Here is a 17,943-nt window from a genome sequence, read left to right on the forward strand (position 1 = left end):
AATTTTGAGCACCACGAGCCTGCCGCGGCAGTACGTAAGTCTGTCGGTCTTATAATGAAGATATAACTGAACCGACTGCCGAGACATCTTTACGTCCGAGAATGTATAGGTTGTTACTTGCTTATGATGCTGGGGACCGCGATACTTATCCTTCGATTAGCTCGTATTTTTTATTCTTATTTTTTTAATCATTTTGTTTTTCTCTTTTTCTTTTCTCATTTTTTGAAAATATGTTTTATTCTCTTCTGTTAACATTTCGTTGATACATAAAGTTAATAAAGTTAATAAACATAAAATTAATTTCAGCAAAGTGATAAAAATTTTAAAAATGAAAAATATATTCACTCGTGATTGTCAAAATAAAATATTATTAATTTTTCGACATTTTTTATTCTTAATATTAAAAGATTCTGTAGTGAAGAATTCTTCAGATTTTAGTTTTTATATATATAGAATAATTTAAATTTAAAAAAAGTTAAATATATATCTCTGAAAAGATTAATATTTAAAGATATTATTTGAACGAAGAGCATAAAATTTGATAAATATATAATATCGAAAATCAGATTATCAGATTATTAAATATCTGAAATAACAAGATTTCAAACGTACCAACGTAACATTTAATTTTTATCATTTAAAATTCCTGTGCTTGTGCATCTCGAATAAATATATACGAGTTGAATATATTTTTCATTTTTCATTTTTCTCCATCCTCGCGGCAGGACGCGAATTATTATGGGATCGCGTGCACAACGCGACGAGCCGACGAGAGGAATGATTAACGGTTACGCAGAGCTCAGTTTTCCAAAGACAATTATTTAACTCGTCAATATTGAACAGCGTTCAATTAGAGGCGAATTGAAATGAACACCGCGGAACACGCTTGGAGCGGCCGCCGACGCTGATACAGCGATACCCGCGTTGGTTTTGAATCCCCATACATAGGGTCCGCGATCCGTAAATGAAAATCTGTCGACGGAACGCGAGGGATATTGAATAACATTTATTCATCCGAAGGGATATCCGCGTTGAAAACGAGGACGAAACTTTTGTTTTTTTGTTTTATATGTATATGTATGTATATATACAGGGTGATAAAAAAATATAGATTTTAATGTTTAAAAATGACACAATATATTAATCAATTTTTAAAATTAATTTTCATGAAATTAAAATACAAATTAATTATATATAATATATGATAACGTATACAACTATAAATATAAAACTAATATAAAAACCATAATATCAATTTTTCATATTTATAATTTAGTGTGAAGAAACTACATATGATCGACAATTCATTCAAAAATTAAATCCCAATTTTTATAGTCTTTCGTTTCTTATTCTCTTTTGTCTATCATCTTTTTCTTCCTCGTTCAGTTGCCCCAACCAATAATCTGGCTTGGCACCTGTGCATAAAATTGGCTATGCATTTTTCCATTAGGCTTATACCGAAAGCACGTTATAAATTATAGGTGTACTCTTATTGAAGAGCTCAATGAAACAGAACCGAGACGAATCTTGATGATTCAATTATAATCATATAATTATTAAACTGATGATGTGATTCATTGGAGAAAGCCATTGACATTAGATTTCAAATAAAATTAATTGTGAATAGTTATAATAAATAAATACTTTAATCAATGATAATTGTATCAATTGAAAATCAAAAGACATCACATACATCGTCCATTGAAATCTCTCTTCAAATCAACATTTCACCAATTCCACTTCACTAACTTCACCTAAAACCACTTTAAATCTCACAAATACATACAACTTTCACAATTCCCATTCGAAATAGTCCGACCCGCCTCGCGATTCATAATAGATGCGCCGAGCAGCATCAGCGAGCCACGAACGAATGCAACATAACCTAACGTAACGTAACAAAATGGTAAAAGTAGCTGCGGGCCATCGAGAGTCCGGTCGTTAGAGACACGCCCATGGAAAATACGAGGCCTCGTGAGTCGCTTGACATTAAAATCACATTTGCCGCTTTTCCACGGAATCCGCGAAGCTCGCTTATTCATCGATTATGGCCGCCTTAGACTCGTGATGTGTCCGCCACGGCATTAAATGTAATTGAACAGCGACATTTACGCCGTCTATAAGTGATTTTGTTGTAGCCTTGACGGATTGTGCGCCATCTAATTCAGTCGTGCGCGCTTCTTCCTCGTATGTTATATCGTATCATAATGTTATTTGTAATTAAAGTAATTCGAGATTCAATTTTATATGGATGTGGTTAAATCATTGGTTTGAATCACTTATGCTAGTACATTAAATATTTTCTTGAAGAGATTATAAAAGTTATAACAATTGATGGAATTGAAAAATTCTTTTCATTCAAAGAATTGAAAAGTTTACAGGTATTTTAATTTTTATTAGAAAATAAAAAATGATCTAGTAATTTATTATTTATTCCTCCGTCTATGATCTTAAAAAAACACAACGTGTAAAGTCTTAATAAAATCATTCGATTCTAACCTTAAAAACCATTCCGCAATTTTCCCCATGTACAAAAACGTTTATTTTTTTTACGATTAATAAACCATCCCCGTTAACGTACACCTTAACGCAATTTTCCTTTTATAACTTTGCCAAAAAAAAAACATAACACGTAATTCGTTAATGACATCAAATGAAAATATGAACGTTCTTGGGGAAAAATTTAAGAAGCGAAAGCTAACCCATGTACTTACTGGCACACCACGTGCCACTGATTCCAAGGGAGACTTTATGGTATTAAAACTCTAACGATCCCTAACGAGGGTAGATTCCCTACTAAACAAAATACGAGGCGTGTCATTAATGACGAAATCTTACTGTCTCCCCTTTTTTTTCGTTCACGATAGAACTTCTTACGGCTCCCTATTGCCTTAGTTAAAAGGATTCGACTATAAACACGGATCTCGAAATTAGCCATAGCGTCGCAATTTACGCGAAAAATCTTAGTTATTTGTATAAGGATATTGTTTCCTAAAATGAAAATGCATTAATGAAGTTGCTCTTTTATAGATTATTTATTGATATTTGTATTCTATATATTTTTAACTTTTATATACATAATTGCGAATAATTAGAAATTTTTATTGAATATAAAAATATATAAATAAATTATTTCAAAAATTGATAATAGATAAAAATATTTTTCTTCTTTCTCCCAAATCGAAAAATTTTCGATAACATTTATTCCACAATATTCTAAAAAATAATTTTAAATCAAATGATCAATCCCAAATCTTGCAATAAACGTTATCATTATTATTCATTACAGAAGAACGAGAGGAATACAATGAATCGGGAGCAAGATGCCTCTTTGTTGCTCGCTGGCGCGCAAGAAACGCGGTCTGTCGCAGGTTAGTGTATCTAATTACCCGTGCCGTTTTACGTCAACGATTTGCAATGATTTACGGCGAAATTGTAACGGCGACCTTCGTCCAGCCGGCACAGGTTCCGGGACAGGAAGGGCCAGGGGAAAGGACGGCTCGTGTGCACAGCGAGTAGGGGGATAGGAGGGGAACGAATCAGCTAAGCGATCCGCGGCTAAAAAACACTAAAGGATTCGGTCATTTATCACGGCGCTGCTGCCCCTGAGGCACCACGGGAATGAAAAGGGGAGGAATATAATCCGTTGGACAGACTAATCGCGGACTAACTATCCACATATTATCTACAATAATTTCATGGTACTGGGTCGCCGAGTGAACAGGAATTGGGGGATATAGGTACATCTGCATCGTATCGAAATGAAATTTCGTAGCGAAATGGTTTATTGGAAATGGATTGAATGACGGAAAAATATTTTGTTTTTTTCTAATTTGATTTTAGATATTAAATTGATATAGTGATAAATAATTTTTTTATTACACCATAAAATCATATTATAAATTCAAAAACCACCGAATATACACAAATATTTCATATTTTTTCATGTGTCACAATGCTTGATCAATTAACTAATTAATCTAACTTCATCTGTCTAAAATGGGAAAAAAATAACAAATTAACCTTACATGCATATTCATGATACATCGAAACAACGCGAACAGCGTAAACCAGATTGCAATACAATGAAAAAAGATATTTTATCCATTTTTTTTTTATTTTTTTATTTTCTATTTTTTTTTTTTTTTTTTTTTATCTTTTTTTCTCGTTTTCAAATAAAGAAAACCTCGAATGTTTCGGCTATCAATTCAGTCTGGGATCAATTTACAGAGTGTACGCGATGTTTTCGTCAGCGAAACGCCGGTCCCAATTCGCGGCGAGCTATTTTTGCATGCTGCGGTCTGCGCAGTCTACCTGCCCGCGTAAATATACAAGCCACGGTTGTGGTGCAATTTTGAAGCCTGTCGCGCATAAATAAAGTGAACTCGAGCGTGGAAATTAATTAGTGTACCGACCAAGCGGCAAAGTATAGGGAAAATTCACCAGCAACGCCATTTAATTGACAAACAAATTTCATTAGTCCATGCAGGTTATGTATGTAAGCTGTTTCGTCTAATTAGTACTGGTTTATTGAACGCTTCACGTAATCACCTGGTTTCTATTACAATTTTGCATTGTTTAATATCTTGAGTGTAACATAACTTTTTAATCTTTTTTATTAATTTAACTTTTCTAAATAAAAACTATACTTCAAATTGAAAGAAAATGAAATAAATTCAGAATTAAAAAATTTATAGGTTATGTATATAGAATAGAATTTTCTTTTACACCAAATTGATAAATCTTTTACGCCATAATCTTTTATATCATATTAAATAAATTTATAAGAGAGTATCTTATAATTTATATCTCTTCAGATTAGATCAGTTATAATCATTCGAATGAAAAGAGGTTAAACACTTTCAATCAAACACTTGTCATCAAACTAATTAAAAAAAAATCATGTTGACTAATCACAAGTAATTGACGTCAATTATAAGATTGTGTGCGAATTATATAAGAAGAGCAGTCGGGGACATATGGAAGATCGTTGCAAAGTATACGGTGTCAGGATGCACATATAACGCCTTCAAATTACAGAGTGGCCAAGCACCATCCATCATAACTGGGCCCATGGGACTTACGGTCTTTGCGCACCGCCCCAACGTTTAAGTCGTTAGCAATTTCCTGCACGGGACTATTTTCGGTCCCAAATTCCATATGGTCCGATAATATCCGATAATATGGTCCGACCAAGCAGATTGGAGTGGGGGTATATTCATTTTGTTCTGGCGATAGTCGTGTCTGATCGATTGTATTATCTATCTTTTTCAAAACCTGTTTTTTTGTTGTAAACGTTTGTTCATATATCTTTAGACATTGTCAAGTTATTGTTACTCTGCAATGTAGAAAATAACAATAACAGTAATCTTTACAGAAAACGCTTTTGTTTGATTTATCTCTAAAGTTTAAGTTAAGTTTGTTTTATGAATATGCTTCTGTTTTAATTTCCTATTACCTCCGAAATAGAAAAAATGAAATCTTCAATAATTGAAATTCAAATTCTTCTTAAAGTAAATTATATTGCATGATTTAATTTTTATTCAGAAAGATATTTTTTCAATAGAAATTATTTAGAACTTTATCTCGAAATTTCAAAATTGTTAAAATTTTTAATACTTCTAATGTTTTAGAAGTTTGCAATTTTAGAACTTATAATACTGAGGTTTGTTTAGTAAAAACTATTCTAAAAAAACTACTCTTTTTAAACCTAGAATTAAATTTTAAAACTTCAAATTGTTAATTATATTCTAAATATATATCTTTAATTTTACATTGTATCTTAAAAATGTTATTGCATAAAATTTTACAACACATTTAATGATATTATTTTGTATAGGTTTATCGATGTAGAAGATATCTCATACAAAATAATAAAAATAATCTTCACCAGGTGGCAGTAGCGCACAGAACACTTCTATCATTTATTAGCTTTCACACAAAATGCTCTTCAGATAATATTAATAAAAATACTATTAAATATAATGTAAAATTAATTATAAATATCTAAGTCGATTAATTAAATAATCTAGATTTTCTTATTTCTTATAATTATTTCATTATCGTCAAAGTTATATAATAATTATTATATTATAAATATATATTTTAGATAAAAAAATCGATATGGAAAGAAAAACAATTTGTACACAAACATCTATCGAAGCTATCCAATTTAACGAGAAAAATCAGGATAACAAAGTAGAGAGTGATACGAATCAATTTTCTCCGTGCATTTATTTGAAACAAAAAAAATCGTCGGCATTTTGGTACATCGATGAAGATCCTGCTCCCCAATGGCTAATCGAGGAAGCCCTCGCTAGTGGGACTGAGGTATGCAAAGAGTATGTATATTAAAATATTGCAAAATTCTCCAACGAAAATTCGAACGATTCATTGAAACTTGCGATCGTGTGTTATTGAATTCAAAGAATTTAAACGCTCAAAATTTATACCAGTTTTTATTATAACGATTACTTTCCCAAACTCCTTTTCAAAACTCCGTTTAATAAATTCAGATAAGATAATTCTGGTTTTAAAATACTTTTAAGTAGTTCATGACTTATGTATCAGATTTGTTATAAAGTTTTATCTTTTTTCATATTATGTAATTTGAACTTGTAATTCATAAATATTTAAATTATTTTATATAAATGATCGTAAGATCATCTTAACATCGAGTTAAATAAAAAATTATTCTAAATAAATGAATAGAAAAATAATTTAAATATGCATATAAAACTTTCCATAAAATTTGGTATCATAGTAATTAAAATTTGCATTAAAAACAAATGATAATTTTTTCATAACAATATTATTTAATGAATTCTAATGTAAATTTTCTTTTTTTAACGAAATATCCTCGTCGAATTGAATCGACGCGTCGAGCAGCAGACAAAGGAAAAAATATCGTCAAACAAGGAAACCGAGTGAGTTTATAGAGAATATATAAAAGTAATTATATTTTAATGGAAAAAGTTTGGCCATTTATCTGTTCGTTACAAATTCATGAAAAATTCTATCGCGCGAATATTTCAAAATTAATGTGGCTATAAATTAATAAAATTTTTCTTAGAATATATATATATATATATATATATATATATATATGTTTGTCATACCATAGAACCATAAAAGGCAATATTATCTAATATTCAATACCTTTTTTATTTCATGCCTAAAATTGAAATTTCAATTAATAGAATATTAATTGACATTCTATATCTATGGCTACGTATCAAGAACAAGTAAAGACAAGAAAAGTAAATAATAAAAAAAGGATAGAAATATGGTAAAAATTTGAGAATCAGCGCCATCTTCAGAGTGCCGCAAATGAAACACATATAACAAGGATAGCAAATAATAAAAGAAGGATAAAGATAGAATAGGAATTAATCATCAGCGCCATCTCTTGAATGTTAAAAACATTTCTTCAAAAATTATCTTTTTAGAGAACTTGAGAGATGGCGCTAGTTCTCAATTCTTACTCTATTTTATTTATAGAAAACTGCTTTTATCACATAAGAGATGGCGTTGATGATTAATTCTTATTCTATTTTATTTATAAGAAAACTGCTTTTATCATACAAGAGATGGCGCTGATGATTAATTTTTATTGTATATCTATTCTTTTTCTATTATCTATGCTTATTGTATATGTTTTATTTGTGACACTCTGAAGATGGCGTTAATTTCATAATTTTTATCCTATCTCTATCTTTTTCTCACTATTATGCTCTACAAAATATTCTCAAGAAACTTGATTAAAAATAAAAAACTCTTTTATTTTCTATATGATTTTAATAATATTAAATTTAATAAATATCTTTATTTTTTATTAAATTTTTATTGAATCATTCATCATTTTTTATTTTTATTATTAATTTTTATTGAATCATCAATCATGCATATTTTATTATTTATATTGTATAAATATCAATACTTACAATTGTATGGTAGATATATGAATATATAAATAAATTTATTCTTAATAAAATTATATTAATTCATTTTTATGTATATTGTAATCATTAGATACAAAACAATCATAGCAGAACTTGAAGTAAAGCTCACTAGAACAAGAGAAGAGCTTGAAGAAGCTTTAAAAGCAAAATCTGCTGTAAAGGAAAAATATAAGAAGTAAGATTGCATAAGATATTTTACTTACATACTAATATAGATATATTTTTTATTTGTATCTGACTTAGATCCTTAGAAAATGTAAAGGCAGAAGCTCGAAAAGAAAACGAAATATTGCAAGAAAGAATTGTGCGTATTTGTACTTCTGTTTTGGAAAATTTCGGTCCCTATTCCATGGATCGTAGAAAATGCAATACTTTTCAAACTAAACCTTGTAGAAAATTAAAATATCAAAAGAAAATTATGAATAAATTACACAAAAAGGTAAGCGCTAATCACTATATTTACTATACTTACCTATTATTATATTTACTATATTTATTATTGATTAAAAATAATCGAAAAACTGTTCCTTATTGTTCTTTCTCATTCTTTCTCATATTTATTAAAACTAGAAATATCAATTAACTATTCATAATTCAAAAGCAATATCATTATTTATTCCTTGATAATAAAATGATAAATTCTACATAACAAATCATATTTATTGATGTAATATGTCAAAGACTTGTTTCACTTCTGCCAGTTGCGGATGGCTGTAACGAAATCAAATAAATTGAAACAAGAATTGACAACGACCCGAAAAATGCTGAAAGACAAATCGGAAGAACACGATTCCATGAGCAAATGCTTCGATCAGCTGAAGGAAGAAATGGAAGCCGCCGAAACGAATTTGAACGAATTGATAAGCGAGAACGTTTCCTTGAGAAAGAAGATCGATGAAACACGAGAATGGTTGCAGCAAACTTCGGGAAAGGAGCATAACATGATTCGAGACACGAGGAACAGAGAAATAGTCAATCTGAAGAAAAAAGCTGAAGAAGATTCTGCGACGATTATTCAACTTAAACAAAAGTATTTGAAATTTTTTAAATGAAGAATTAATTATATCTGATACCATTCAAATGGTATAGGATTTAAATATATGGAACATTATCTATAGTCTTTTCTTTACTTACCAGATGTAGAAGTTATTATAATCTGTTTAATTATAATCTTTTTTTTTTTTTTTTTGATAGAAAATATCTTTTACATTTTGACATTGAAAATCAATAAGAAAGAAATAAATTGTTACAATTTAGATTAATACGATCGGACTCGGCAAATGCCAACAAAGGATTTTTACTGAACAGTTACAAAAGTCAATTGAAAGATTTAACTAAAGAAAACAATCAATTGGCATCTAAAATTAACAGTTTGGAGAACGAGATCAGCAATATTCGAAGCACTAATTCACAGTTGAGAGCAAAAGTATGTATTTTGAAATTAAGTTTTTAGTAGATTTAATATATTTTGTTTTTATTAGATTTCAGTTTTAAGTGTTGAAAAAGATAAACTACTTTCAGACAAGGAAAAATCAAAAACAGATATAAAGGAAAAGGTAAAATATATTAAATATATTAATAATTTTTACATAAAAAAGGAAAATAATTTATAGATTAAATATATATTTAATGTTAGATGGAAACAAAATGTGCCAAAAAATGTGAAGAAACGATTCAACAAGAAATTGAAATTATTAGAACTAAATATGAAGAAATTATTAAGACTTTAAAAACGAAAATGTCAATTACCCAAAATGAGAATGTCGAATACTTGAATGCTATTAAGGTATAGCATTGCAATTATATAAACTTTAACATTTTTTTCAGATTATGAAAAACGTTCAGAAATGTTATTTTAAATTAGGAATTTTTAAAGAAACTTTATTATGAGTACCAAATAGATCATAAATCGTACAAAAGCTCAAATGAAAGTGAAGCAAGTGAAAGAGAAGCTCAAGAAACTGCCTGTAATATTTTGAATATGACTCCAGATGAATTATCTGGTTTCATTAATGGAAAAACTCAAAATTCGGTAATTTATTGCTAATAATTAATTCATTAAATGAATATATTTACAAAAAAAGATAATAATTATAAATAAAATGTTTAATAATTTTTATAGATTAATTCATGGATTGTTGAATTAAATCGAATAACGAAAACAGATCATTTTTCCAAAGATTTATCGAAGTTTTTATTGAAAAAAGCAGCAAAGAAAATAAAGACATGAAGAAAATCAAAGAAAAGTGGGATTATATATGTTTTTTTCAAAATTGTTTTTCTGTATATTAATAAACAAAATATGTAATGCATTATTTTCAATATTATTAAAAAATAAATATAGTTCGCCTTTTTTAAAAATTCAGTCTAATACAAAAAATGATTTAAAAACTGTTATCAGCACTCTATCTTTAAAAATTTGATAATAAAAATTTAATGTAATAAATTTTTTAGAAAGAGTTTTGTAAAAAATATTATATAAGTAGTAAATATATATATATATATATATAGTTAATATTTTTAGTGATGATCCATAATAATTAGTATAAATTAATTAAAAATCTGTAAATCAATACATCATAGAGATGTTATTTCAAAAGATATTCTTATATAAATTAACTTATATAAATTATAAATATCAATATATAATGTTAATGTTAAATCAATCACGAATTTATAAGGCGAACATCTCTCAATTATTATACTTTCTGCTTTAAACTATAAATTAAGTATTATTGCATATTAACTCTTTCACATATTCGATTAAACTTTAATATCAATATTCATTTTTACAGTAAAAACTATCCAATTCTATACCAATAGAAAAAGACAACAGTATATCAAAGCGAACAGTATCCAAAAATTCTTTTCAAAATTCACTAATTTCTAAGAAAGAACTCATGCTACGTTCAATTATCGCTTTGTAATTCACTGGATCCAGTTGCATCTGGTGCCTTTTGTAACTGCGCACTCTGGAATCTGTCATATCCATTATTTTCTCCAAAAATCTTTCTTCCAGAGATTCTCTCGTCATCTTTCACACTCACTTCCGTTCCAATTTGCACTGGCCAGGGTAACTTTCCTTCATTTCTTACCGCAATCTGATTCGCCAATTTCCTATCATTATTTTGATCAAATGGATCGTTATTTCGAAGATTTTCTAACGTCATCTTGCGACGACTCTCCTCTTCAGGATATGGATAAGGCCTATCTACAAAGCTCGATCTCTTTGAATAATTATCATAACCATCATATGCGTGTCTATATCGATATCTACTAGGATCAACATTCCCTGGAATACGTTTATAATTTCCATCCCTAGAAACTGGTCCTGTTCTAGTTCCATCATATGGTCTAGGATAATTTCTCAGATCTACAGGTTTCCTTACTATTTCCGGCAATGTTGCATAGTAGATAATCCTCTTGGGCTTGGGCGTTGGTCTGCTACGACCATAAAGATCTAAATCCTCGTCCCTATACCGATCATAATAATAAGAATAATCATTGGGGGGAACTCGCATATAATAGTCTCTTTCCATTCTATATCGATCAGGATAATAATAATTATATCCACGACGATAACTTAGAGGTTCATAGTCTCGTTCCCTGATGGTGGTACTCCTGTACCATGGAACATCATAATCATCATAGGCTCTAGTGATAGGCATATCTCGAGCTTCTCGATGTTCGTAACTTCTTCTATGGTGACTGGTTATAAAATCAGCTCGTGGAGTGTGATAACTCCTTGCATTTGGCAATTCTTCGTCATCCATTGTTTGCTGAATCATTTGATCTAAACTAGATCTATGGGGAAACTCTATGGATAATGGTTGAGTGGACCAACCATCTGGAGAACTTAAACGTATCTCTCGAACATTTTTACTAGTAGATATTTGTTCCATCTTTTTTGTTTCGTTTTTTGCGTCACGACGAAACCTTGGTACAATTTTCTTTGTCTCGTCTTCAATATTCTTTAATAAATCTTTATTGTCTTTTGGATCTAGAACAGTCATTGCTATTCCTGCTTTAAATATCTTATCTTCCGCTGCATCATTCATTTCGTCTTGGTTTTCGTAATGATCGTAGGAAGAATCTTCAAAATTTGTTTCGAATTGATTGAAATACTTTTGGTTGAATAAAACGTTTGATTTTGATAACGGAATAATATTGGGCTGGATGGATTTTGAATGGTCAAGTTTTAGCTTCGTCTGAGTGGTTTCTGAAGGATTAAGATGACCGACACCACTCACGCTGCGAACTTCGAACGCAGAAGAATCGAGTCGCGGCCATGATGGATGATTCCAGTAATCGGTTGTGTATGGAAGAATTTGCCATGCTTTTCCAACTCCTACTGTGCCGATTTCTGTTATCAGGAACAATAGCAGCGATATTTGAAACAGAAGTAACATATTCGCTTATCTAAAAAAAAAAGAATAATAATTGTTATTATTATTTAACTATTCTAACTTATTATTATTTAACTATTCTCTTTGTATTTTTTAAAAATATTTTTTTGTACATTATTATTTTTGAACTTCAAAAAATGAGAGAATTATTCACACGATGTTAATTCAATCCATATGACGAATATATATATTTGAACTTCCTTTTTTATATACAACAATGTAGATGTGTGTACAATGTAAATAATATGAGTTCAAATATTAAAAAAAAAAAAGAAGATAGTAATGATCCATCAATAATGTTATTAGTCTAAATGAAATAAATAAATCTTAAGCTTTCACTAAAAACCATGAAAACTTAGCGACAGACGTTTAATGACCGTTCCGTCCGGTAAACTTGCACGGTCAGATAAAATCATGTCCCCAACTACCGATTCCCCATGACAAATATAATTTACCAGTCGTTTCCGTAGCATTATGCGACGAGTTCCGGACAACATGTAGATCCGGTCGCATGATTGTTCACTCGACTACATTTACCATAGCATTCTCCCGCGAAATCGAACTAGAATTTGACTTGTCAATATGTGTGCGCGCGCAACCATACGAAGAGTTCAATGCACGAGCGCCGCCAGTTGGTTTCGCTTGTAAAACATTCGGCAACAATGAACATTGTCAAAAATTCTTTATAATGAATGGTGAATTACTCTAATTTTCGATATATGAAATTAAATAAAAAAAAAAATATTGCTTTTCTTATAAATTTTTATTGAAAATTGAATAAAACGACTTATTGAAAATCGAACGATTTTAGTAATAATCTAAAATATTTAATTTTATTATTATTAATTTACATAACCTAATTTCTAATTATGTATTTATTTTAATTATAAAACTATTCAATATCATCAAAGAAACGAAATTATTTATAGCATAAACTCGTAGAAATATCATATCCTTAAACAATATTTGAATATTACAGTAAATCTACAGTATAATTCTATTTTTTTATTATATTAATCGGTTCATAGACTATGTTGAAGGAAACTGTAGATATATATAATAACAAATTTTTGTTCTATAGGATACATTGCTAAATTAAAGAACTTGTATATTAATGATAAAAAGAAGAAATAAAAACGACGAAGAAACAAAGGATAGAATGTCTCAACATAGCGGAACAAATCTTTGGCAGGAAGATCTCTTCCGTTAACATCAACTTTGTAGTTACCGCTCGGTGTTTTACAGTTAGTCTCGTGGACCACTTTAATTTGCAATTATATTTCAAATCATCAACATATTAAAATTAATGATCTAAAATACACTGTCAGATGTATATAAAAAAAATAAAAATTATATTATTGATATTGAATTTATATCATCAATCATTAATTATGCGGTAATATATTTATGATCTACTGTATATACAAACGAAACAAAAGATTAATAATTTCATTCATTCATATTTTTTATGACAAAATCTAATAATAAAAATTTAAATGCATCATTAATATATAATTTAATAATTACATTTAATTTGATAAAATTATTTGATATTTCAAAAATATAAAATTCTTAATAATTCTTAAACATTCATATATTATGGATGTAGAATTATAATAATTTATAAAAAAAATAATCTAAAAAAAAAATTTTATTTAAAAAATGTATAGATTTACCTGAATTTCAGAGCGTTGCCGGCTTCCGAATGTCGTTGATTGTCCGGAGTTACCACACTTACTACAGTTCACGAACTACGGCTTCCCGGTTTACCCTGGCTTCGTATCTGAATATCGTGCTATTGTCGCCGCTAAAACACGCTCACCCCTCTCTTTACAGACTTAACTACCGTTCTCAATTGGTAGTTGTTTTTAACTGTAGTTCTTGTATCAAAAGATAAGTAAATAGCTTTCTCCATAATTTGCGTACCAACATGATCAAAGACGATTGTTTTTAAAGTTTATTGAAATAAGGAAAGTAATAAATTATCGCATTAATCATGCAAAATAAATAAATTATTATATTATATTATAATTAAATATCTTAAAATATTAAAAAAAATTAAGAATTTAAAATTCTTAGAAAAAAAATATATATATATAATAGAAGATCTTTAAAATCAATCATGTATTTATCATCATTTCAATATTATAATTATAAATTTATACATCTTTACCAATCTTAATTATGAACATTTATACATATTTATTAATCTTAAAAATTAGAAGCGCATGAAATAAAGAAATAATGAAAATAATCTATCTATTCATATGTATATATTTATATATTTTATGCATTAAAAAATTATCAAGATTATCTATTATAATTATTAATTGAATATATATATTTTATTTTGACAAAAGAACAGAAAAAAATAATTCTTTTAAACATCAAATAAAGTATAGGAATAATATGATTTATTGTCGCTATCTTGATTTATTAACTTGATTTAAAATTTGTTATTTTTCTGATAGAAAATATATCAAACTTTAATGAAAAAATAGTTTTCACTTTGCATCTCTATGTAGTAATTTACAAAATACAAAACAACGGAATAGAGAGTGCAATCTGAAAATAGAATGATCTTGAATAAAATATAAATAACATAATACATAATAGTGCTGTCACGCGCTATGATGCATAAACTAGGGTAGAATCAAAAGCTTATAGTATACAGTATTTTCAAGAAATAAAAATTTTTTAGATATATTATGAGAGAATTATGATGTTAAACATTAAATATAATACATAATATAAATTTATATATAATTTTTTTATATTTAATTTTAAACATGTAACTTGTAAATATAATTATAAACACATAAATATAATTATAAATACAGTATAAAAATAATATATTTATAATTATTTAATAAGATATTTGATAATTAAACATGTCTTTATTTCAAAATATAATTATATATAATCATGTGTAATTCTTAAAATTTTTTCGATTGATTAATAGTAAGGAGAATGTATAATATAAAATATTTATGTTATATATTTTCGATTTAAATTTATATTACATTTGAACAATATGTTATATGAAATTTATATAATGTTTCATTAAGATTTAACCTATCAGAATATAGTTCTAAGAGAAACAAACATTCTATTCATATGAATACATAATATTGATCTTTTGACTTAAGAAAATACTATACGTTATCAGTATAGGTTAGTGACTCTAATGTCGCTTTATTCAAGTATATATAACGTACAGTAACAGTGTTTTAAGAATTTCTAAAGTACTTTAAATCAATTAATGAAATGTGATGTTTAAGTTCATGTACATAATTTATAAAAATTATTATTTATATTTTATATACATTAATCTGTAAATCAATGCTTATTATTGAAAAATGGCAGAAGAAGGAAAGAAAGTCTCCTTCGGTTTTGCAAAATCTATTAAGAAACCTGTATTAAAAAATATTGTGCCACAAGAAGAAAAAAAAGTTGATTATATTGAATGTCTTGATGAGAAAAATATTAAAGTAATAGGGTAAGTCAAAAAATATAATTTTTGTACATAACCTCAACCTAACCTATAAAACCTGACAATAATTAATTTATATAGTTATATTATAATTTCATAATAAATTTTTTCTGGAAATAATTTTTTATTTCAGTGAAGAGGAAAAAAAAGATGAACCTCTCGTCATTCCATTATTAGGTTCAAAAACTTGGCATGACAGAATTATTAATCATATCGATGCAGATATTTTTGAACCTAAAGAAAATAAAGAAAAGACAGAAGATGTTAATATTAATAAGGAAGTCAAGTCAAAATTATCTAATGGAAATGCTTCACCACAAATTATAACAAAAGAACTAGAACAATTAGTGGATAATAAAGTTGTTACATTAGAAGAACAAGCAGCTAAAGAAATTATTGAAGAATTGAAATTAAAGGAGCAGCAGGAAACAAAAACAAATGATTTTACTTTACCTTTAGTAGAAGATCAATCATTAAGAGGCCAAGAACAGGTATATTATTAACATATGGATATTATGTATATATGATATCGATAATTTTTGTATATTATAAATTATTATAAATTTTTTTTATATATTATAAATTATATATTTTTTATTTTTTCAGTCTACATTAGAAGATTATGAAAGAATTCCTGTTGATGTTTATGGTTTCGCAATGTTACGAGGAATGGGTTGGCAACCAGGAAAAGGAATTGGTAGAAATGAAAAGTAAGAATTTTATTTTATATAAATTTAATATTGTATATTTATTAAATATAATATATTAAGAAGTAAAAAAAATTATTTTTTTTAATTTTATTTAATATTATTGTTATAGAGTTGTATCAGCAGTTATACCAGAATTACGACCAAAAGGTATGGGTCTTGGAGCAGATAAAGTAACTCAACAAAAAAACACAGATTCTAACAAACAAGAAGAAGAACTTAAAATAGAAAAAGGAACATTTGTAAAAATTATAGCTGGAAAACAAAGTAATAATTATGGTCAAATAGAAGGATTTGATGATGATGCAGGAAGGCTCATAATAAAATTAGCTCTTGGTGGAAGCATAATATCTGTAAATGAATTTATGGTTCAGCCAGTAACTAAATCAGAATATTCAAAAAATTCAAAAGTTTTAAGTTAGTATGAATAATTAGTTTTTCATTAAGAGACTTTTAAAAAGAATTCAATATCTAAATTATTAATAAAATGAGAATAAAATTTGTTAATTATTTTATTAATTTTTAATAATATATTTATCACAATTTCATGATATTATTACACATGCTTTTTAAAGGTCTCTTCATTTTTTATAAGAATCGTAATAAATATAAATGTTTTGGCTTTTAGTATTTTATGGGATTAATTTTAGATGCGAAGAAATATGAAGAATATAAGGATAAAGAAAGTAAGGAATTTAAACAGAAAACAGATAGAAAAAGAAAATCGATATCTTCCGAAAAATCTGAAAATTTGGATGACGATGAAAATAATGAAAAGAAAAAAAAAAGTATTACACATGATAAGAAAAAATATGATAAAATAACTGATAAAAAATCAAAAAGTCAAAAAAGATACTCTGAATCTGATGTCAATGATAGTGATCATGGAAAAAAGAGAAGAAGAGAAAAAAGTAGTTCCATTAGTAGTGATTCTTATAAATCAAAAAAATCTAAAAAATCAAAGAAACAAAAAAAACATTATTCACCAGAAAGGTCGAATAAAAAACACAAGAAAAAAGATAAAGAAAAAGAAAAAACTAGAGAAAAAAAAGATTATACAGATAGATGGAAACAAAAAAAACGAAAAAGATCAAGATCTCGATCTTCTAGTAGACGATAATTATCAAATATGTATTTCGTTATTTTAATTTCGTGGCAAATTGTACAATTTTGTTTATACACATTTTTTAATAAAATGTATTTTTACAAAATCATTTTTTTCTTATTCTTATTTATAAATTAAAAAATCTACCTTTTTTTATAGAAATCATTAAAAATAATTTATTAATATTTTATAAAATTTTTGAAAGATTACATAATTGTATAAAATATACATTTTATTATATATCAACATTAGTTTTTACAGTATCAGAAAT

General features: G+C 27.4%; 3 protein-coding genes across 6 annotated transcripts; 2 read left to right on the top strand and 1 right to left on the bottom strand.

Moving 5' to 3' along the window:
* The first annotated feature begins 3,307 nt into the window (after nucleotides 1–3,307).
* LOC122718902 (myosin-2 heavy chain, non muscle-like) lies at nucleotides 3,308–10,252 on the top strand. Of its 4 annotated transcripts, XM_043944304.1 has the most exons (12): nucleotides 3,692–3,740; nucleotides 5,041–5,212; nucleotides 6,110–6,330; nucleotides 6,889–6,926; nucleotides 8,032–8,136; nucleotides 8,205–8,400; nucleotides 8,663–8,991; nucleotides 9,198–9,387; nucleotides 9,443–9,517; nucleotides 9,598–9,747; nucleotides 9,826–9,993; nucleotides 10,084–10,252. In XM_043944304.1, the coding sequence occupies exons 3-12, from the start codon at nucleotides 6,124–6,126 to the stop codon at nucleotides 10,189–10,191; spliced, it is 1,566 nt and encodes a 521-aa protein (XP_043800239.1). In that variant the 5' UTR covers nucleotides 3,692–3,740; nucleotides 5,041–5,212; nucleotides 6,110–6,123; the 3' UTR covers nucleotides 10,192–10,252. The 4 variants fall into 4 exon arrangements, with proteins under 4 accessions (XP_043800238.1, XP_043800239.1, XP_043800240.1 ...); XM_043944303.1 differs by lacking the exons at nucleotides 3,692–3,740; nucleotides 5,041–5,212 and adding an exon at nucleotides 3,308–3,371 and having other exon boundaries at nucleotides 9,219–9,387; XM_043944305.1 differs by lacking the exon at nucleotides 8,032–8,136.
* Nucleotides 10,253–10,599: 347 nt separating this feature from the next.
* LOC122718812 lies at nucleotides 10,600–14,300 on the bottom strand. Its single transcript, XM_043944161.1, has 2 exons — nucleotides 14,044–14,300; nucleotides 10,600–12,380 (listed from the first exon to the last, which is right to left on the bottom strand). Exon 2 carries the CDS (start codon nucleotides 12,368–12,370, stop codon nucleotides 10,871–10,873), a length of 1,500 nt encoding a protein of 499 aa, XP_043800096.1. The 5' UTR covers nucleotides 12,371–12,380; nucleotides 14,044–14,300; the 3' UTR covers nucleotides 10,600–10,870.
* A 1,237-nt stretch (nucleotides 14,301–15,537) lies between these two features.
* LOC122718813 (G-patch domain and KOW motifs-containing protein) lies at nucleotides 15,538–17,778 on the top strand. Its single transcript, XM_043944162.1, has 5 exons — nucleotides 15,538–15,866; nucleotides 15,994–16,351; nucleotides 16,467–16,570; nucleotides 16,680–16,984; nucleotides 17,218–17,778. Exons 1-5 carry the CDS (start codon nucleotides 15,727–15,729, stop codon nucleotides 17,685–17,687), a joined length of 1,377 nt encoding a protein of 458 aa, XP_043800097.1. The 5' UTR covers nucleotides 15,538–15,726; the 3' UTR covers nucleotides 17,688–17,778.
* The last annotated feature ends 165 nt before the right edge of the window (nucleotides 17,779–17,943 follow it).

Source organism: Apis laboriosa, unplaced genomic scaffold (genome assembly GCF_014066325.1).
Source record: "Apis laboriosa isolate Shangri-la unplaced genomic scaffold, ASM1406632v1 scaffold68_cov148, whole genome shotgun sequence".
Classification (NCBI taxonomy): Eukaryota; Metazoa; Arthropoda; class Insecta; order Hymenoptera; family Apidae; genus Apis; species Apis laboriosa.

Coding starts and splice junctions, on each gene's coding strand:
- LOC122718812 (XM_043944161.1), bottom strand. CDS start 12,370: ATGTTACTTCTGTTTCAAATATCGCTGCTATTGTTCCTGATAACAGAA.
- LOC122718813 (XM_043944162.1), top strand. CDS start 15,727: ATGGCAGAAGAAGGAAAGAAAGTCTCCTTCGGTTTTGCAAAATCTATT. Junction 16,352..16,466: donor CATTAAGAGGCCAAGAACAG/GTATATTATTAA, acceptor TTATTTTTTCAG/TCTACATTAGAAGATTATGA. Junction 16,985..17,217: donor AAAAAATTCAAAAGTTTTAA/GTTAGTATGAAT, acceptor GATTAATTTTAG/ATGCGAAGAAATATGAAGAA.
- LOC122718902 (XM_043944303.1), top strand. CDS start 3,308: ATGAATCGGGAGCAAGATGCCTCTTTGTTGCTCGCTGGCGCGCAAGAA. Junction 6,331..6,888: donor CCCTCGCTAGTGGGACTGAG/GTATGCAAAGAG, acceptor CGCGTCGAGCAG/CAGACAAAGGAAAAAATATC. Junction 9,518..9,597: donor AAACAGATATAAAGGAAAAG/GTAAAATATATT, acceptor ATTTAATGTTAG/ATGGAAACAAAATGTGCCAA.